The following is a 23,511-nucleotide window of genomic DNA, read 5'->3' as shown; positions in this document are numbered from 1 at the left end:
AGATAAACAAATATTGATTACAAACAAAAACTAAATTTTCTCGAATGCATGCGTTTTTATTAGTTTTAATTTTTCTGGTAGAGCTTTCTTACACAGGACATAACAACACAAAATACAGGTTTATTTCTTTGCATGTTCATGGTTCTGTTTTGTTTTTTTAGAAAATTTTACTACAAGATTTACTGCATTCAAATAATTTTAAGACTATTATACAAAATAGACGTTTGTTTTCATAGAAAATAGAATTTTTCATAACTAATAAATTATAAATAATCATTAGATTTTGAGTAAAATTCCTTTCTTTACACTTCGCAGTGTTCGTAACAAAGTTCAAAATTCATTTTAATGCACGAATGAATGAAATTCATCACAACCGAAGATGAATGCAGTTCATATTTTTAAGGAAATCTTGAATGACACGGGTCAAATTCTCAGTTCTGTTACCCATTATTTTTAAAACGACACTTCTCTTTCAGTAGAATAGTTAATTTCTGTGAATATGATTTTCATAAAACAAAAAACAAAAAACATATTCACCATTATCAATTTGTTTTAATCTATTTTATTATGTATGAGGACAAAATATTCAAGTATATCATATACAACCTGGCATCGCCGGGTACTTCAGCTAGTACTCAGTCAGAATAAAAAGAAAGCCACAAAAAAGTTCATTTACATTTATTTTTTATGATGTAAATGTACTACATGATTTATAACATTAAAATACTTTAAAATTATAGCCAACAATCTGTCTCATCCAATCTGAGATTGAACGATGTCTACAATGTCAGTCTGTTCCACATAAACTTTCAGCCGTGTAAGTAATTGATTGAGCAGCATTGAAATTTTGATTTCCATGTGGATTTTGCCAATATATCTGTATCTGTATATTATTTTGTTTTTGAAAGCTATACATGTTAATATTGTTTTTGAAAGCTATACATGTTAATATTGTTTTTGAAAGTTATACATGTTAATATTGTTTTTGAAAGCTATACATGTTAATATTGTTTTTGAAAGCTATACATGTTAATATTGTTTTTGAAAGCTATACATGTTAATATTGTGAATCCAGATAAGAAAGTTGGAATTACCTTGTCTGTTGAAAATCATTTTCCAAGGCTTTTAGAATTCAAAGTTTGAATTAAAAACTATCAAATAAACTCTCAATTATAAATACCAAATTTATTAACAACTAGCTGTAGCTAACCAATGTTTTGCAAGAATACTTTTGTTCTAATTTTTGGTTACTGTTTGTTTATTACCAATATAATCTAGAATTTTTAAAGTTAAATTTAATTATTACAGTATCGTTTAGTTATTAAATTATTAATTTAGCTAAATTGTTATAAAACTATAACTAATTTTATGATGTTTTTATCGCTATTGTTTTTTTTTATTGGATGGAAATAACTTTTAAAAATTACAATCTTTTAATATATGTAAGAATATTAAAATCAGAAATTACTTTCTATTAGACAGTCTAAATGCTTACAAATTCCTTTAAAAATTTTAATGGGTCACAAACTAATAATACCAAACCGTTTTAGTGTTAAGTTTTGATAACGTTTCAGTACTTTAGTAATATCGCCCATCTTAAATCAATATCTGCTCAACAATGGCCTATGGTGATATTATCTGACATGCAAAAGACATTTTTCAGTGGATTGAACAGATGTTGCCATCTATCAATTGTTGGCGCCACACCCTAACCTGTACACACATGTTCAATGTGTTTTCAAGGAGGCAACTTGCTGCTGCTTGTCAAATGTTTGTGAAGCAGATGCCACCACTTTAACTCTGTGATTTTTGTAATATGAATGGGTAGTAAAAATTCATATTTGATCAATGCGTCACTTTGCTTTGCCAGACTCATTAAAATACTCTAATATTCATTCCCTTGTGATCACCAGGGAACAAATTAGTGCATGGAAGCCAAAAATAACTTCTTTTTTATCTTAAAAAAAAAAAAATAAATAAACAACAACACTGAAAATAGGTTAAAAAAAAACAACACTGAAAATAGGTTAAACAGCAGTCAATTTTTTTCTTTCTTTCACATTTTATAAAAATTATTTCTGTTATTTGTACCCTGCTAGGTTTCCTAAATCTTTTCTGCAATGTTTCATCATGGTCACTAAAGGAGTTAATTGTCGAAAGTGAATCATGACAAATTTGATTTCCACAGTAGTTAACTTAAATAAGAAACTGATTGAGTCACACGGTTGACCTCCTCCTTATTGAAATAGTGGCAAAACTGAACTGGATATGAAATAACTAGTTATTACCACACAAGAGTTAGCTCCCTTAGAAAGAAAACAATATTATTTTATTTAATAACAAAATTAAACTTGAAATTATGAATATGAAGGAAAAACAAATGAAATTGAAACAAAACAAAAATTGCTATATCGATCAACCCTACTGATAATAGCTTGATTCTCATTTAGCTTTCAACTATTTTAGTTTAGAATGCTGATGATAGGTTGTTGTATATGTGGGTTTTGAAGGTCTCTTTGTAAATCAGTTAATTGGTTTGCAAGATTAGCATCATTATCAATCATAATAATTTTCATCCACTTATTCAGAAGCCATTTTCTAACAATTTCATATTTTTTGAAGGTCACTGTCCTCTCTTATTTATTCAAAGACTGTTTTACTATTTTGTATATATAAAAAAAAATCTCTCCAAATGTATTCTATTTGTTTTTGTTTTCTCTAGCTTTTTTTCTTTTCTTTTTTTAAATCTCCTTCCTAATATCATACTGCAAAAAAAAATATCAATATAATAAATCAAAATATCAAAATAAATGGATTAAAGAATTTCATCATGGTCATGGAATGCATTGTCAAAAGTGAGTCATAGAAGTTTGATTTTTACAGTCGTTAACTTTAAATAAGAGATCAAATCACCTCCTTATTAAAATAGTGACAAAACTGAACAAGACATGAAATAATAACTATTCGTTGACTGGCTTCTTTAAAAAGTAATAATAAATAATTAATAAAAAAAGAAAAACGAAATTGATACTGAAACTAAAATTGCCATACTAATTCTAAATTGCTGTATTATATCTCTACTTATATATAAAAGGCACTTTGTGTGTGTGAGTTTGTTCCCTGTGAACTTTTTCTTTTAAACGTCATACAAATGTACTTTGTGTTTGGGAGTGTTCTTAGATAGGTTTTCATCAGAATGCCTCCAATAAGTATCAATAATCGAATAAAATCAGATTAAAGAATGAACATCAGTTTTCAACCAAAGTTAACACCCTTATACAGCTTAACATCACAAATGCATTTGAGAAGTTTTATAACAGCATAAACAGAAGGGCCCCCACATATAAAATCAACAGTAGGTTCTTTGATATAATTTGAGGCATGTTCGAAATGAATATTTCTCTTTATAGTACAATTGACCATGATACTTGACTTTTGCATTTTAAATCTAAATTCAAATTTTATAAAAATCAACACTAGGTTTTCTACAGTGCAATGTAGACTATAATGTAGTGTGGATTAAGTGACTGCGGGGAGACATGTGAATCTTCCTCTCTGTGTACCGCAGTGGGTCCCCAACGAGAGCAGGCAATCAATTTGATTGAAAAATGGACAATTTCATTGGTACTTTTGGTATTGGAACTGTGGAACATTCATTATTCATCATTCAGTCTCAGGTAATGTCAGGTCTCTCAGCTAGTACAATATGTTTGTGGGTGTAGAATGTCTGTGATGAACATTGAGTGTCACACTGAATTTCCTCTGGCATACTGTCTCTGGATTATGTCTATGTTCTGCTACAAACTATACTGAACCTGCCTTTTAGTTCTGAAAGCATCAATGTTTTCGCTTGATGTCATACTTATTTGTCTCCTACTCAGTTTATTCCTGTTTACTTCCTACCAAAATTCAACATATGATGCTCTATATAATTTTGAAACATTTCTGTTGTGTTCACTCTGGACAGTGAAGTAGCTTTGCATATTGTCCATTTTGTGTTATCTATTTTGTATGGTCTTGTATCAAAGAAATCATATGAACATCTTTTTAACAGATGTTCATATGACAGTAATGGAATAACGGTTTTTGCTGTCTTTCTGTTTTTTTTTTTGTTTTGTTTTTTTTTTTTGTTTTTTTTTTTCAAGTTTTAATCTTCATTTAGAAGGTCTGAAGTTCAGTTTTAGAAATTTTAAACATGAGAAAACATGCAAAATAATATTTTATGAATATTTTGAAGGTGATCAAATTGGTTTGAATTGATCAAAGTGGTTTGAAAAACAAACGAAAAATTATAGATGAAACTTATATATACATATGTGTATATATATGTGTATGTGAGAGAGAGATCCACTTTGCAGAAAGAAATAAAATGTAAGAATCCCATAAGGTTAAGGGTTCAATCATAGCATATGTACTGGAATTGAGTTATGTAACACTTTCAGCTTCAGTATCATTTTTCTTTTCTTCACCCCCCCCTCTTCATACTTCATTTCATGTTTTTTTTGTTTTGTTTTTTTCTTTCTAAGAAAGCCATTTATTCTTGTGTGATGATTGGCTGTCGTCCATGTCTCATTGAATTCTGCCACAATTTCAATAAAAACTTTGTAATGCAGTCCTCTTCTTTTAAGGAGTTAATTGTTGAAATACAACCTTCTATGATTCATTTGTTTGATTTTTATCTGTTAATTTCTTTGAACAGTCACCATGATGGCAGATTTCATGAAGAATAAAACCTTAAATCTTCATTTGTTCTAATCTTTTAACCTTATATGTTGTTGATGGGAGGGTACCTAACTAACAAAAAGCAGTTGTCAAGAGAGTTAAATTTTGAAGTGCATTCTTTTTTTAAATAATTGTTTTTCTTTTTTTTTAGTTTAATTTAATTAAAAATGGTATTAAAACAATCATTTTTTAATAATATTTATGCTTACTAGGTGTTGTTTGTAGTTGTAAATAAGTGTAAATATATTGAGTTTCTGGCTTTTAATTTTTATTTTTAAAAAATTAAATCATTGCACAAGAGCACAAGTTTAACATTTTTTCTTATGTGTATTTTTATTTAGAGAGGTTGTACTGTAATTTAAAAATCTAATAAAGTTAATTTTTTAATAAAAGAATATGAAACGTGCACACACTCCATTTTCAATCTAACTCCCCTCTCCATGCCCTTCGTTTTATGACACAGTATTTTCCAATTTAAACCTCCTCACTGACAACATTTACATTCATTTCTAGTAGTAGTAGGATAAATTTAATCATTTAGACCCCATGTGTCCAAGCATGCTTCATGCCAACTTTGGTGCAATTCTAAACTTTTTTTTTTTTTTTTTAAAGATTAACTGTGATGCACACAGAAAATGTTCAGTTATTAATATATATATATATTTTTATAAGCTTTGGATAATTATGCAAAATTTCAGGTCCAAAAATAATGAAATAATTGGCTTTTTTTTTTTTCTTTTTTTTTTTTTCTTTTTTTTTTTTTCTTTTTTTTTTTTTTTTTTTCTTTTAAATTTTTCAGTCCAAAAATGTTTCCATGTCTTTATTTTATTTTTTATTACTTTTTTGATAATTCTGTTCTGATGTTAAACTTCATCTTTTTTGTCCTTAGTTAAGAAGACACTCTTCTAAACTGAGGCAACTTTTTAGTTTTGTCTCAACCTAGGGTGCCCCTTTTGGGGGGAGTTGAATTCTCTGTACTTGTGCACTTTTGCAAATGTGCTGAAATATTATTTTGAAAACAATTCTTAACATGGGGAGGGGAGTGTTTTGTAACTATTCTGTGCTTCCACCTAACAATTTAATAAAAAAAAAAGATTTTTTTTTTTTTTTTTTACATAGGCATCACCACATTATCAAGGCCAAGAGGCCACTCAAGGATAAGGGTTAACGAGTGTACAGTAGAAATTGGACAATATAGTAATCATTAGTAATGAAAATTTGGTAAATTTGATAACTTATATGGAACGGCTCATCAAGAACTTATTTACCTTAGACTTGAAGACAACCATATTGTAGTCAGCCGGAAAGCAGGAAAACGGAAGACAATTCCACAGGCGTGCAGTTCTAAGAAAGAAGCTTTGTTCATGGAATCTACGTTTAGGTTTAGGCACAGATAAAGAGTGGGGGGAATTATTGATAGTGTTTACAGCTAGACGAGTGTTTCTTGTGAAAGTTTGGCATGGGGGGAACCATAGATTGAAGCTCAGTCGAACACTTTCCATGAAAATAACGATACATCAGAGACAAACTCGCAACATCTCTTCTGTGAGATAGAGGTTGCAAGGAAGAGAAAAGGACATCTCCTACGAGGCTACGAAGTCTATTTTGAACTCTACCAAGCCAGGACAAGTCCTTTCTAGCAGCTCCTGCCCAGATGTGGCAACAGTATTCCATCCTTGGACGTACCTGGCTCTTATAGATAGAGAATAGCATCAGCAGTGAGATATCTACCGGATCGATAGAAAGATCCCACCATTTTTCCAGCGGCCTTGGCAACAGATTTGATGTACGTGTTCCATTTAAGATCAGGAGTAATGGTCAAGCCCAGAAGCTTGTCAAAACTTGAGGCCTCCTGAAGACGAGAGCCATTCATTTCAATTGATGCCAGAATTTAATCTGAAAAAAAACTATTTAAAAATTGCATGGTGACAAAAGTGCACAAGCACCAAATTTTCTCTCACATTTAAACTGACCTTATGTCTAACTGTACCTTTGTACAGAACCAAGTAAATAGGAGCAATTTAATAGTAAAAAGAAGTAATTTATGTTCTCAACAAATAACTAAATTGTTTATATGTTGCATAATATTTTTTCTTTATTTTAGTTCTGATGATTTTTTTTAATTTCCTGTAAATAATTAATAAAAGTAAGATTCAATTTTCATTAAAAGACAACTTTCCTTCCTATTTTATAGTGAATTTTCTTTGTTTTAATATTTTTGTAAAAAGGTATTGAATTTGAAAAGGATATCCTTGTATATGCATGTATAAAGTAAATAGAACATCCCTTCTATCAATGTTCTATGAATGAATGTTCAACAGAATTTGACTGAACTAAAAAAAAAAATTTTTTTTTTTTTTTTTTTTTTTTTTTTCAGCTTCATGCCACTCCATCTCAAGAATCAGGTAAGATTTTCTTTAACATTTATATTTTCTTACTGTTTTTCACCTTAAACAAGGCACATTGTCATTTGGATGTAAGGGGCTACTATTCAAAACCAAATCTACAAGGATACTATGTAGGAACTGAGCGGCGAGATGTCTATTCACATTACACTTGAACTGCATGTCAGTACAGCCAGGAAAGTGGGAGAGAGTTCCAAAGTGTAGCAGTTTGAGGGGGAAAAATTATTAGAGTAGAAGTCTTCTTGGTATCTGGGGATCTCTACAGTGTAGAGGTGGGATTTTGCTACTTGTTGGGTTAGTCAAGAGTATTTATGTCAAGATGGTATGAGTGCTTCCAGTTTGTCAGAGCACATTCTATTAACATTTTTGTAAAACAAGGCACAGGGATGCAACATTTTGGTGATGGGACAGGAGTGGAGTTTTGTTGATAGTGTGGGATAAGGTTGGAGATTTTTTTTATTTTTTATTTTTATTCTGTTTGAGAGCGAAAGACTAGTGGCAGATATAAGATATAATATGTTTTAAATCTTCTTTGCTTATCTTTGACATAACAGAAGCCATGATTGCATGACTATTACATATATTTTATAAAATTAATTTTTCAATGGTGAAATATTCTCTTATTTTATCTTTATAACTTGAAAAAGTCATTTACATCAGATGCATTCGCTGCATACTTCAGAATGCGATATATAATCTTCAAAGCTTTTTATTTTATGCTACATTGTTTACTTGGCCATTTGATCACAAAGTATAGGAACAAAGTTATGATGCCATTTTAATTGTTTACCTGCACCCTTCCACCATACTTTCTAGATATCCTACGATCCCACTGATTGTTGATCTTTTTTGCATACAATCCTACCACTTTCCATGCAGATATCGGCACTCATTTTATTTGCTAAACAATCATTTATTCTGATATGATCTATTCAATCCATAAATTGCTCTCGTGTTATTTCATCTTATTTCATATAAAAAAGTGTCTCAACAAAGTATTTACACATTGCCTCAGTATAAAAATGTTCAGCAGTTCTTTATTTTTACAAGAAGTATTTTTTTTTTTTTTTTTTTTTTTAATGTTTTATGCCATAGCAACCTAATTGTCATCATCTGGTTTTGGTATTTAAGGTGCTACGAGTGTCCCAGGCTCCATGGGCAACATCAGGCAACGTCTCATACCTGCTCTATGCAGTCTGATCTATAGGGTTGGTACTGCTCGTGTTGCAAGCAGTCAAGTCACTTCGTACTCACTCAAGTGAGGTCTTACTTGGTCTGTCATGCACCTTTGTCTGGGGTATTTATCTGTGTTATTGAGTTGATGTAGGAGGAGGCATGCTGTACATAACCAAACTACCTAAGATGCTATCTAAAGCATCCAAAATCCCACCCAATATCAAGTTTCTAATAGAGCATGATTGAAAATATTTTGTCTTCTCGTTTGCTCTTGTAGTTTAATTTGATAATGGCACAGTCATTACGCAAAAGTCGTTGCAAATCCAAAGTGTTTAGAGCCCATGTGTCACTGCCATGCACAATGGCTGAGCAAAACATGTGTCAAAAAGACCTTGCTCTGAGTCTTAAATGTTTGTAGATGTAAGGATTAGCAGCAGTTTCCAGAACCTTCCCCAAGCAATACAACAGCAATTAGTGATAGTATGTTCACAATCACTACCAACATTCAGCATGTTACTCAACTAGCAAAAGGTGTATGGGTATAAATATAATATTATATACTAGATATATGCGGATAAAATGCTTATCTATATATATATATATATATATATATATATATAAGGCAAATGCGGCGCATGCATTTTTGTATGTCCAAGAAAGTTTTTTTTCGCCGAGATTCTCTATTACCATGTCTTAGAACTCTTTATATACCCCCTAGATCATAATATGTATGATTTGCTAACGCACATCGCGTCTAGATTTATTTACATTGCCTTTTATAAAATTCTTCCTATTTCGGCTTCTCGCATGTTCGTTCGGCTTTTTTTCGTATAAAAGCGAAACTGATCTGAAGCAAATGTGCGGTTCTCGGCACAAACACCGCGAACATCCTGAAAGCAATGGGCGTTTGATTAATGTGGGGGGAATTCCTTATATCAGACATTTGCTATTCATATGGACACTCCTCTTTATGGGGAGCTGGCCCCCCCCCCCCCCCCAACATTTGGGAAACAAAACCAAAATAACTACCTCGCAGTAAAAGTTCACTACAGGATTTCTATAGCATGATCATTAAAATCACGCACCTGTCAATTTAATTTTTTAATTGTTAAATTTGAACTCTGTTTAGTTACTCTCCCTTCGTGGGCAAGTGGTAAGTTGTCAGGTTTTTTTCACACTTTTCCACTTTCGCTTTAATGTTCTGGGTTCGATCCTACCTACTTACCAAAATTTTTTTTTTAACCCCTTCCCCCTCTAACACACACACCTACAATCACCCAGGCAATGCCGGGTACCCCTAGTAGTTTTATTATGAAGAAAAATATATTAATCCTAAATAAAAAGAACCCATTTCACTGTAGGTGATTAAAATAGGATATTAATAAGCCAGTACAAAGTATTATATTTTTATTATACTGAAGAAGAAATCCTCCTAGCCTGAGACAGTTTTATTTTGTTTAAGAATCGGATTTTCCACAAATAATAAAATACGTTTTAAATGCTGCATTTTTATAAATAGTATATATATACATATTTTATAAATAGAAATGAAATAAAAGAAATCAATGTTGCCTTGTGTGTTTGAAAACAACACTTCTATAATGGAACTCACATCCTTGACATGTTAAATATTTTATATAAAAAATATTGTTCTAATAATATTCCAATACAGATTAATCTCATATAAATTGCTTTATGATTCTGCCTTAGAAAAAATCCTTTTATACTGAAGGAAAATTTTTCTTTGGAGAGCAGGATTTTCCACAAATCACAAAAATAATGTTAAAGTACTTTATTTTTATAGATAGTCTAAATGTTTTTTGTTGTTTTGTTTGTATTTTGTTTTTTGTTTTTTTTTTTAGTTTCATGATTGAAAATATGCATTATTTTTTTAATCATTTTGTTTCATTTTCAAATCAAAGTTCTCAGAAATCAAGGGGTTTCCTTCCTGGGGCTAACATTGATCACTATATGAGACACATAAATATTTGAGTGTTCCATTAAAGTTCTCGTTTAGCTTTCCAACACTGAGATAGTAAAGAAGTTAAGAACATAATTTTCCTTTCCTCAATTTGACCATTTAAATATGTTATAATATATTTTCTTGTGGTTTCTTGGTCTTACTGGATTCCAGGACAAGAATTTATTTAGTCTGGTGATGTATCCAGCTTTGTGCTGTTACTTAAGGCAACATCATTTGGAGAAGGCACAACATTCCTCGTATAAACCAGTGTAGGTTAGTCATATCGAGGAGATCTTATTTGTGTTTTGAATACTGTTATTTCGGGTATTTGGTCATCAGAGTTTACTTGTACCGAAAAGTATTCTCATGCAAGGTTGTCCTGACAAACCCCTGTACAAAGTTTAGACTATTTGAGGAAAGTGTCTTTTAGGCATGCAAGTGCTTTCCTTTTTGAATCTCAGAAATGTACTTACTTGTTGGCATAAAAAACAAATGATTTGGGTGATTTAACCAAAATTCACTTCTCTTAAAAAAGGATCTGACATAACTGGTGGTGGTTTTTGTTGTATAGTATTCACCCTAGATTGGTTGAACTGACCATCTCTGAAGGAGGAAGTGTAAAGAAGATATTAATTCTACAGGTGGTTCCCTATCACCTGTAACTGGTGAGGATGGAAATAATTGAATAGTAGTGAGTAAAAATTAATCCTGGATGCCACCTTCTCCTTGGGAGGTTTCTTTGTAGGAGTCTGGTAATCCAGTGAAAATATAAATATTGAAAAAAGATGGAATGGATGCATGATTTCTGGAAACTCGCATTATGGCTTAGCCAAATTAATTTGCCAACTAGATTAACATATTAAAGTTTTGGTTATATTTCTACAGATATTCCTACAGATGGGAAAAATCAATTTTACTTTATTAGATACTAGCATTTCAGCTCGGCGTTGCCCGGGTGTTTGGATGTGTATGTTGAGCAAAAAAAAAAAAAAGTAGTAGTAGTAGGAAGGCAGGCTCGAACCCGTACCGCGAAGGAGGAAAAGAATGGGGAAAAAACCTGACATCTTTGTGGTTACGACCACCGCCAAACCTGAAGTGAGTTATGTTTAAATTAAGGCTAGACAATCTAAAGAAGAGGATAACTTTAAAAAATATCGGCGAAAAAAGCGACCCCCCCTCCCTCCCGGGAGAAAAGTGCCTTGTTGAAGGTAAAGATATTAATGTTTTTAGCCAATTTTTCGATATTTGTTGTATGAAAGGCCGAACTTTAAAACGATACTGATCTTGGTAAAATCCGTCGCCTCTGTTAAGTTTTAGGCAGACATGCAAAAATACATACATTTATATATTCGTAACTAAAAATTTCTGATCTAAACCAATGAAAAAGCTTGCCCTATCTTTGAATACCCTTTATGTAAAATTTCAAATTTGTCTGAGTAATTTGGAAGAAACCGCAGAGGTCAATTTTTTTTAACTTTGACCCCTATTATGACCCCTTAAAATTTATTGTTTTGGGCTCAAATCAAGTTAAGTTAGATCCATGTCCAAGGAACCTATATCTAAAATTTCAAGTGTTTAGACCAAAAATTGTCGGAAGAGTTTGGTAGAGTTCTCAAAAGTCAAATCGTTGAACTTTGACTCCTTAACAGCCAAATTTCTGGCCGAAAACTGACCACAAAGATTTTCCCAAATCTCAGTTCCCTGTATATCAAATATAGAGTCTGTAGACTTAAAATTGACAAAGTTATTGCATAGGGAAATGTGTACACACACATTCACTTTTCTAGATAAAATAAATCACTTGGCATCTTAAGGTAAAATACTTTCTACCATTCAATAAATTGTTTTCAATAGGTATTCTTTCACATTAAATGACTCTAAAAGGGTTGATGTGCTATCAAAAATAAGTGAAGGTTCTTTACTATTTTTGGATGGCATTTATTTACTATATAACCAGTTTTTTAATATTTGATAAACTTAAATGCTAACTTTAATGAATAATCAAAAAAATATTATTTTCATACAGGTTCTGATTCCTGGAGAAGCAAATTGTTGCTGTATATGCAACAACCACGTGTGCTACACTTGTTGGAGAATGGGTACAGTGAACGAAGAATACGGAAGATACTCAAACGTCAGCTGCAAACTACTGGTAGGTTTTATTTAATTCCTATTTTAAAAAAATGTTTGGTGTTTATCCCCGTTGATCTGATAAGTTTAAAATCTGGCATAGCTAAAATAACCCCCAAAAGATAATAACTCTCAGTGATTCTGTTTCTGAATTTTTTAGATGAGGATTGATAATCTGTATTTGGATTATTCCACAAAAACCCATAGTGTAATGGATAAATAAAATTTATTTTTAAATGACGCTCTTCTGGAGGTTGAAGGTTCAATCCTCAGAATACAATTGTGAATTAGTTATAATCATGGCTGATGGAACAAGAGCATACTATCCTCTTAGATTAAATAAGTTCTGTTCAAAATTCCAGAATTTGACAAGGAACACCTGAAGAAGCTTGGAGATTACATCGGCTGAAACCTGAAAATTAAAACTAAAGATAAGAACAGTAGTCCAAATAATACTTAATGATTCTCTAGGAAGTTTGTATTTTGACTGTTGAATGTTTCACGCTTCTTTTCATGGGGAAGAGAGACAGTTGAATTGAGCAAAACTACTCGTTCAATTTATCTGATGTATTAAAACTAAATGTTTGTAAGAGGAACACAAGATGGATCAGTCAGAGTTAAACATAGATTTTTGTGAACACCTTTGCGTATTGATTTGTAAACAAATTATTTCAAACACTTATAAACTTTATTAAACTGTTTTAATTAAAAATTAAAAATTATAATTAACACCTCATACTGTTATTTTAAAACTTAATCTAAATAAAAAACTATTAAACACTTTCATTCAATAATAATAAATGCATAAATACTCGACACATTTGTTTTGGCTACACTTGACTCGGTGGTTAGTTTGGCTTTAACAGCTAGCCCAAAATTTGCTGGTTCGAGTTAGCCTGTGGCAAATTTTTACCTCCATTTACTGATATATCTATATCACTTGAAAGTAGGAAAAAACTTTTACATGACTTACAACACATTTTTCCTTTCGATGAAACAAATTTTTTTTTAAATCCTACTTTCATGTTCGAGCACAGCTGCTGCGGCTTTTTAAAAAAAAAAATTTGTTTTTCTTTCCATCGCACAGGCATTCATTGCTATTTTAATTGAAAGAAAAGTTTTTTTTAATTTATTTTAGGGGAGAAGGGTTCCTGCGCATGAGCAACAAAAAGTGCTCAATATCTGGAGAATAGCATCTTCTCTTCATATCCCTTCTGCCGAAATATCCAGTGAGGAAGTTGTCATGTACTTCTGTTTTTGGGCGATTACATTTTCGTATTTTTTATCCATACTTTTATTTTTTAAATTGTTGTGGAGGCATTGATGAAAGTGCTCAATATCCTTCGCATAACAGATGTGTCCAAACCGAACTTTATGTCGACCCAGGCAATGTCGGGTATCCACGCTAGTTTTTCATAAATTAAAAAAATATAACACCTATGCTTTAAAAAAAAAAAAAAAAGTTTTATAAAATGGGGTTGAAAAATTGAATGTGTTACATTTATCTGCTTTAACAAAAAATTGTGTTCTATTTTTTCAGCTCATTTACAACCAATTTTAATAAATTATTGGCCATCACAAAAATTTAAGATAATTAGATATAAAAATTTAAAATGATTTGGTACTATTTTGAAAATAGCAAACCTCACTTTGATACCCAAACTGAATTCGGAAATTGTGGTATATATATGAAATTGTTGTTTGAGACCAGAAATTTATTGTAGTACATAGCAAAAGTGAATTTCATAATTGGAAGATATATTACCTCTAAGTCATTGAACAAAAGGTTTTTATTGTCTTTTAATGTTGGAAAAATTGCTATTAACCATGTGGGATTTGTTATCTACAAATTTAAAAACCCTTTCCTTAATTATTAAAAATTATATTTGTATGCTTTATAGATTCAAGCGCATTCTCTACTTTAAAATAAAGAGTAATGTGTGTGTCACATCACAAAAAAGTTAACAAGTAATTAAAAAAAAAAAAAAGACTTCTGGACGAATCTATTTAAAATACTTACGGGAATTGAGAAAGCAAATAATGTCAGCCTTCCCCGCCCTAATCTTTAATCTATTTTCATAATGAGACATGTTTCTTTTTTTTTTTTTCTTTGTGTTTTTGTACAGAATTTTTTTAACTTCATCAATTCAGACATTATCTGTACATTAATAATGTAGTACCTTTAACATATGTACGTGTGTCATAGTTTCCAGATTATAAATTATTTGATCGATAGATTAAAAAAAGAACGATGGGTGATAACCTACTACGAACATTAAATTAGTATATGGATACGCTAATTTAATATTCGCAATTGTTTTGGGTTTTTTTTTTTTTTGGTTTTTTTTACTTACTTAGGAGGCACCACTTATCAAGGCCCAAAGGCCATGCGAGGATGTGTTGTTGCAAAGAAAAAAGAGTACACAAAACCTCAGTTCACTGCAGTAGCGTCATCCGTCAGTACTTTCTGTAGACTCGTTTTCACATCTGTCTCTGCTCCAGTGGCCTGTTTTTATAAAAGACAGTCCTCCAAATTTGCATACGTGCGCGAGAACACACAAGATTCTGCGAGAATGCATTGTTATATAAGGCCGCAGGCGCCATCTTGAACCCTTTTCAGCATCATGATGCTGCGTCGGCAAAGCGCACACTGAGGCCGTTTAAGAAGTAAGCTTGCGTTCCCACAATTTTCGCCCCCCCCCCCCCCCCTGATATCATTATCACAGAGAGGGCAGAGATGTGGTGACCTTTTTCTTCGGGTGCTTCTGTTTATTCTCTTGCCTGATGGGCATCAGGTGGATCAGCCCCCTTGGTGGCCCAAGCTCATCGTCTGTGTACGGAACAAGCCAGCCATTATCCATCCAAACCTGGTGTTCTGCCTCGTACTGCCCCCTGAGCTACGCAGGAGAGGGATACTCCGTCAGCCGATTCCGCAAGGACACTGGTGGCTGGTCGCTCGTCCACTTCCAGGATGTGGTCCACGCGTTTGTGCCCTTGTCGTATTCTGCATGGAAGTCGGATTCATCAAGAGTGATTGCTGCGCAGACCTGTTCCTCGTGTTGGGAAAACCTCACATCACTGGTACCATCCAAGGTGATTCCACCCAACTGTGTAATAGTGTCCATTCCAAGGAGAAGATCGTATCCAAGAAGCTCTCTGTTGACCACCAACGCCTTCACAGCCACCGGGGGTGGGCCATCACCAACACTTATAGGGACAATGCTCATCCCACAACACACCAGCGAGCCTCCGCCAATGATTAATACTGGGACCTTCTGTTTCGTCCATGCAGTGCAACATATCTTGTGTATGAAGGTTTGGGTGCATCCGGTGCCAACCAGCGCTGAGCACCTACACTCATCAACTCGCACTGTCACTACAGGAAGCGCCTTTTTCAGTGTTGCTTTGGGGAGGGTGCTGGCGCCGCAGCTTTCTCCCCTTGCCCATTTCCCGGACAATTCCGTGCTACGGGGCCTGGCTTGTCGCATCGGTGACAGCGTCCTCGTTTCTGTGCTCCATAGTTCGGGCTACGCTTCGCACTGCTTCTGCAGTCTCTGGTGAAGTGTTTGGGCCGCCACGTTTGTAACACCGTGGGCTCTCTGTAAACGATTCCAGTGTGTCAACCGCTGCCGAGACCTGCTCCACATCGTCCTTTAGGATGTTTCGGGCTCTAGTCAACAATTTCTCCAACCCAAGCTCATTGAGCTTCGATGACACCTGCAACAGCCGACTGGCGTCATCCAGTCAGCCCAGACAAAAATGTGCATGCCAATATTTGGTCGCTTGCACCACCGAAGGGAGCAGTAAGCTTCTTCAGGTCAGCCAGGTAGACGTCCAGTCTCCCCTGACCCAAACCGACATTCAGAGAATTGCCTCCAGACAACAAAAGGGTTCACACCGAATGTTCCGTACAACGCTTGTTTTATCTGCTCCATTGGTGCCTCATCCCCGAGCTGCTGGTACACGGCATAAGCCCCCTTAGTAAGCCTCAATGGGATGACCATAGCTGGATCCTTAATTTTGCATAACCGGCAAATGCGCTCGGCCTTCTCCAGCCATTCAACCACCGAAGCACCAGCCGGGGACCCGTCAAACTCTGGTATCAGCTTCAGGTCGAATCTATCCATGGTAAAAATGAAAAAATGTACGCTGAAATAGCTTGTTGTTGCAAAGAAAAAAAGAGTACACAAAACCTTAGCTTACTGCAGTAGCGTCGTCCATCAGTACTTTCTGTAGACTCGTTTTCACATCTGTCTCTGCTCCAGTGGCCTGTTTTTATAAAAGACCTCCAAATTTGCATATGTGCGTGAGAGCACACAAGATTCTGCGAGACTACATTGTTATATAAGGCCACAGGCGCCATCTTGAACCCTTTTTAGCATCATGACGCTGCGTCAGCAAAGCACACACTGAGGCCTTTTAAGAGGTAAGCCTGCGCTCCCACAATTTTTGCCACATAATGAATGGAAGGTGGTTATGTAGTAATCGTTAATTATGTAAATTGGGTAGAATTTTATTATTTGTATCTTATCACCTTCTATCCTCTTTTTTTCGTAAGATCTTCTGATCACTGAAGACACAATGTTAAAAAAAAATGATGTTGCTTTTGGGCCGTAAGTTAAACTAAAATATACTTTTTTGGTCTTCAGGCTAGGATCCAAGAGTAGTATCTGTTCTGTCTAAAGATTGTGGATTTTCCATTCACACCAAGTGTCCATACAATTGAAATATGTCACAGATTCCTATAAGGATATTGGAGATAAACCAAACCAGATTACTTAGATAATTACTTTTACAAAAAAGCTACAATTATATTACGGGATCTCCATTCACGCTGAACATCCACAGAATGCCCAGCAGCAATATATTACATATGAAAGGTGCCACTGTGGAATTTCCACAGGTCCTTCTAGTTTTATATGAATATTAACGGCGAAGGATTATTTTTAGCTATCATTTTTGATAGTGTGTACATTTGTTCCATAATAAAATGACATTGATCTGTTAACTAAGGATTGATTTTCATGAAATTGTTTATATTTCCTTTGGGATTTATTCAACTGAAAGGTCTCAATAATCCCAGTGACCATGGTGAAACAATAAGGGAGTTTAGCTAGAATTGCAAGTTCAATCATCACTCGATGCTAAGCTTGACAAATTTATGAAGAAAAATGTATAAAATTGGTACTTTTTTTATGTTTACAGGTGAAAACTTTGTGAGCCGAGAAGCTATGTACACAGCCCTAAATGAAACTGATTCTGAGGATGAAGATCGCCATCAGTGGTCTCATCACCGACAACAGCTGCAACACCTTCAACAATTGCAGCAGCATCAACACCGGACATCAGTTAATGCATCTTTACAACACTCCCGGTCTTCTTTACCTCCACATTCACGTTCCCCACCACCAGCTGTACAAACACCCCCTGCCCCAACACCGCGACAAATGCAGCATCATATGCGGTCAGCTGCACGGCATCATCAGCAGCAAGCTGCTGCTGCCGTTGCAGTGGTGCAGCCACATCATCATGCACCGCCACAATCTTCACCTCTGACAGCTGTGCCGCAGCCAGCTTCTTCTTCATCATCTTCATCATTGTTGTCATCGACAGTCGCATCCATGGTTTCCCTACCATCACAAATAACACCTGCAACTGTCCATCAGCAACAACAACAACCCCCGCCGCCGCCTCCGCCACCTATACAGTTACGGCAGCAGTCACCAGCTCCTGTTCCTCAGCAGCCACCACCACCATTGCCGCCGCAACCACCACCACCTCCTCCTCCTCCACCAGCGCAACAGCAGCCGGCTTCTCCTCCGCCACAACCGCCACCAGTGCATCAACCTCCTTCACCACATGTACCATTGCCAGTGGTACCTCCTGCGTCGCAGTCCCCATTGCCACAGCCACTACATGCACCACCATCGCCACAGCCACAGGTGCCGCCTGTGTCATCTCCACATGCACCACCTTCACCTCATGTCCAGACATCACCATCACCACAGCAGTTGCAACAGCAAAGTTTGGAACAACTGCAACAGCCTCAGTCACACTCGCAACAGCCTCAGTCACACTCGCAACCGCATCTCCCTCAACAGCAACCGCAACTCCCTCAACAGCAACAGTCACATTCTCAACAGCAACAGTCACATTCTCAACAACAACAATCGCACTCCCAACAACAACAATCGCACTCCCAACAACAACAATCGCACTCCCAACAACAATCGCACTCCCAACAACAATCGCACTCCCAACAATCACACTCCCAACAACAGCAACAACAATCCCAACAGCAACATTCAACTCCCCCACAGATTATTAGTGAATTGCCTCCTGTTTCAGTGAGTGCCGAGAGTAAAGCACAATCCAGTGTAAATGTGCTTCTCAGTAATTCTGAGAAAGAAGGTGACAATCCAGATAGGTCTTCACCTTTCACGACCAAACTTGATGAGACGTTAGAATCAAAAGACGGAAAATCAGAATCTGCAGAGTCAGAAGAAAAACGAAGTAAGAATCATGATTAAATGTTTTTATTTTTTCCTTTAAAACAAAATTGATACAAAGCAATTTTTTTTTTTTATTATTTATTTTTTTAAAATCATCTTTATGAATTTATTTATTAAAAATATTTTACACTGGTATATTATTTTATTTTAAAATGTGATAGCATTTATTTTGCAAATATCTGATTGCTTAATAACAAATAAAATCATTCTAAAAGTTTTTTTTTTTTTTTTTCATATCTCAGTTTAAAAGTAAAGTTTAATCTAGATACCAATGTTTATTTCTAATATCCATAATACTTAAAATATTTTATTTCTCTAACAAACTTTTTTTCCCTCCTTTGTATTTCTTTTTAGGACTGGAAGAATTGCTGGAAGAAAATCGCAACTTGAAAGAATTAAATCAATGCAAAATCTGTATGGACAATGACATAAATGTGACATTTATACCCTGTGGCCATTTGGTATGTTGTAGTGACTGTGGCAAGTCTGTAAGGCACTGTCCCTTATGTCGGACCCCTATTGAACGCTCATTTAGGGTCTATTTGGGATGAGGTCTTCTACAGACTTATGGGATTTCTGCACGCAAACTGAAATGAGAATTTTATTCTGCAGTATACAGTTTTTTTTATCTGCTAAAAAGCGATGGAAAAAAATTGGATAAAATATCTTATTTTCCCTAATTTAGCAAAAAAGTGATATGACACCAAACTAGTTCCAGTTCCTAGGTACCAGAAAACATTTCTTTAATACCATGTTTTCACATTGGCTGATTTCTTTCATTACCAAATTTTTTAGCTTTTATTTAATCAGCCAAAGCAAATGTCAAATGTCTTTTGTGATAATTTGATGTGTGTGTGTGTGTGCGCGCATGTGTATGTTTGGCTGTTAATGTAACCTCCTCCATGCAATAATGTCCTTTTCCTACTCCTTTTGATTTCACCAACTCCCTTAAGATACCCACTTTTTAATCATTTATAGAAAAAAAAGAAGACGGCTTGGGTCTACAATATAATTTATATTCACATTTGGCTGTCAACATTTTTACTTTTATTTATTTTTTTCCGTTAATGATCACCGATGATTAGGCTATATGTTATTTGCCCCTTTCCCTATCCCAAATGTCTGAATGTAAATACTCTTTTTTTTTTTCTCTCTCTCTCCTCGTTACTTCTCCTGGTGACATACACACCTCATTTTGTACAAATCACGCCAGATCATCGCAACAAAAGTGAATCATGAAAAAGAAAACGATTTTTAAGCCACACACTTTAAAACTATAAACAAACAGGAATTAAAAACAAAAACTTGAAAGCCATAAATGTTTTGTGAATCTTTCTTGATATTATTTTTACGCTCCCCTACCACTACCCTTCCCATTGAAAAAGTAGCAAGATATCTACTACATCCCGGGTCTTACATATTGAAATAAATTAGAAACAATCCAAATAAATGTTAGATTGAATATATTTCACATCTGTAACTGTTTGACAAAATGTGAAATCAAGTGAATTTTGTATCTTTTATTTTTTTGAAAAAGATCTTTTCATTCAAGACCCATTCCCCCCCCCCCCAAAAAAAAAAGATAATACAAATTTTGTGACCAACTGTTAAATTATTTATATATATATATATATATATATATATATATATATATATATATATATATATATATAAAAATTTGTCTGTGTAGGGAGTTGGTATGTTTGTATGTGCATGCATGTTGGGAGTTAGTGTATAACATAACTTTTAAAAAGACAACAGAGTTTATGTGGCTCAAGGTTGTCTATTGCAGTTGAAATAAGATAGACCCCCCCCCTCTCAACACAACAGAAGGTACGCCCACAAATTTGCAGACAGTCAAGATCGATTTTTTGTGCACCAACTAAAGTGGCATAAAAGTCAAAAATATAAGTAAACAAGTATAAAAAGAAACTCGAGACATGTAAAACTAACATTCTTATTTTGTTTTTAAAACAATAAAAGATAAGAAAGAATAGTTTATCGATATATGAAAAAAGATTGAAAGCAGGTTTTTTTTCTATTTAAATCAACATTTATTCAGTTTAACTTTGTATAGTTGGCTATGCAAAGTTTTTTGGTTTTTTTTAATAGGTCGCCAGCCAATTCCTTACAAACATTTTAAATTGAATACATCTTCCATGGGGAAATAAAAAAAGAACTGGACTATGTATGGTTATCTCCCTTGTGAAGCTGCTTGCAAAGTACCATGGTCATGTCAATCAGCTGCACATGTAAAGCCAGTATAAAAACAAAACCAGCATTGGATTAAACTTGAAAAAACTTATGACGGAAATATCTCCTTCATGTGTTGAACAATTTGTACTTGTCTTTACTACTAATACAGGTCACATTTATCTTGCATGTAACAATTGGTTGTATAACAGTTTGGCTACGATTGAGTTCCGTTCATATGAAAAAAAGAGACCAACAAAGGGAGGAAACGTTTACCAAGGCAACAGAATTAGTCAAACTACAGCAATGGAATGATCCACACATTTATTCACACGCACACACTCTATCACATGCACATACATATATATGTGTGAAGGGTGTATTAAAGGTTGCAACATCATGCTGACTCCAACTATTCTAAATTATTGAAATTATAAAGCTGTAAACTATTGTGAAATAATAAATCCTGATGTGTGGCATTTTATTTGGAGTGTTACTACAAACTTTTACATACATGCATGCACACACACACACACACACACATAACCGTTTTCATTTGTTGTATTTAAAAAATACAAAAGTTTATTGTTAATATATCCAGATATTAATTCTTCTGCAGAAATAGAGAAGCAAAAAATCTATTCATAGATTAAAATGAGTAATTCTGATGAAATTAGAATTGTATTTCTTATGTTCAGTAATATTATTGATTTAAAAAATTTTTTCAAGTTAACATTTTTTTATTGAATCATTTTGATTGACAATGGTTTTAAATTAGAGCTCTAAACTTATCCTAAATTATTGCAGATAACCATTTTTTAATGTTTAACATCAGATTTTAATTATCTACATGTTAATGATGATGCTGCTGCTTGAATATTGCATTATTTTTAATTTTTAATATTCATTTTTAGAAAAGTTTGTCAAAAAGATCAATTTTAAAATTTTGGTAATAATTTGATATGAGGATAAAAACTTGATAAAAAATAATTTCCAGTTTTAGATCAACTCTCTTCATTCCTTTTCACATTCTATTTTCTAATTGCTTTAAACTCATGTAGGCATTTTTTCTTCATTTCTATTCTCATTTAAGAAAAAATGTTTCTCCAACTTTTTAAAAAAAAATTTGTATTGTTAAAGTTGAAAATTTGGTAAAACTTTTAGTTACTTTAAGTAAATTTGTGATATGTATACAAAATATATTTGGAAGAATTTTTTTTTTTTTTTTACACATATTTCTGAGCTAATAATCGTTTGAAGCATATCTTTTAACAGTTTTTAATTTTACTAATTTAAAGAGTAAAAATAACTTTATAGGAAGCGGAAAGGTTCCATGTGAGCTATCATATATATATATATATATATATATATATATATATATATATATATATATAAACACACACAATCTAAACATATCTGTGACCTATTGTTTTTTTTTTGTTTTTTTTGTTTTTTGTTTTGTTGTTGTTTTTTTTCAAAGGGGGTTACCACTTATCAAGACTACACAGCACATGATAATGAGTGTCAAGTGGCAAGTGAGACAACACAATGTGATTAAGGGTGAACATTGGTAGGATTTGAAAGGGTGGCTGGATGAGAACTTGTTTACATTGGACTTGGTTATATTCAGCTAGCAAATAGCCCTGCAGTATTGTTCCACGGACAAGCAGTTCCAGAAATTTTTGTTTAGTTTTAGATACAGATAGAGAGTAGGTGAAATTATTGACTGGTTGTAGCTCAATGAGTGCTTGCTGAGAATGGGAAGAAAGGCAGTTCATTCAACTACTATAACTTTATTCTTTTATTCCATTTATAAATTCATAAACTGTGACATTCTTCATGCATAACTAAAGTAAATCATTTTACATCTATATTATTATTATGTAAAAGTAAAGAAACTTATTTTACCATCTGATTTACATACATGTCTGTGGGGTGTACAGACATGCATATGTAAATTAGATGACCATTTAAAAAAAAAAAAAAAAGTTACTTTTTCTCTAAATATTCAGATATTAGAGTGGTTGAATCAAGATAAAGGGAAACGGATACGTAGATGTAAAAGAGATAGGTTACTTGAGTTTATTATAAATTACATCTAATGAAAATGGAATTCTTTTGAAATATAACTCTATCTCAGATCTAAGGTATATTTTAGCATGTATTTTGTGTTATTTAACTATATAAACCAAAAAGTAATGACCTCACATTCAGTATAATAAGAAGTTCTTTAACCCTTTATGATCTGGTTGAACTAATTCGTTCAGTTGTAAATAAATGAATAAAACGGCATAAATAATGAGAATTAATTCAGGCACGTTTTGTACATATTAGTTCAGTATCTGGGTAGATGCCAGATACCTCCAGATTGCAACTGTCCATTGCTTACATTCAGTATGTCACCATCTAA

At 33.6% G+C, this 23,511-nt stretch overlaps 1 protein-coding gene across 2 annotated transcripts in view; it reads left to right on the top strand.

The window, feature by feature from the left end:
* LOC145286094 (uncharacterized) overlaps positions 1 to 21,585 on the top strand; it is a 164,646-nt gene extending 143,061 nt beyond the window's left edge. For both annotated transcript variants that reach the window (XM_080134774.1, XM_080134773.1), the window contains exons 5-8: positions 7,100 to 7,127; positions 12,293 to 12,418; positions 17,602 to 18,909; positions 19,263 to 21,585. In XM_080134774.1, coding sequence (XP_079990900.1) covers positions 7,100 to 7,127; positions 12,293 to 12,418; positions 17,602 to 18,909; positions 19,263 to 19,459 — 1,659 coding nt within the window. In that variant the 3' untranslated portion in view covers positions 19,460 to 21,585. The remainder of the gene's footprint in view (positions 1 to 7,099; positions 7,128 to 12,292; positions 12,419 to 17,601; positions 18,910 to 19,262) is intronic.
* The last annotated feature ends 1,926 nt before the right edge of the window (positions 21,586 to 23,511 follow it).

Source organism: Euprymna scolopes, chromosome 10 (assembly GCF_053919585.1).
Source record: "Euprymna scolopes isolate OS-2025 chromosome 10, ASM5391958v1, whole genome shotgun sequence".
In the NCBI taxonomy this organism is placed as follows: Eukaryota; Metazoa; Mollusca; class Cephalopoda; order Sepiida; family Sepiolidae; genus Euprymna; species Euprymna scolopes.
This window is presented reverse-complemented; position numbering and strand designations above follow the sequence as displayed.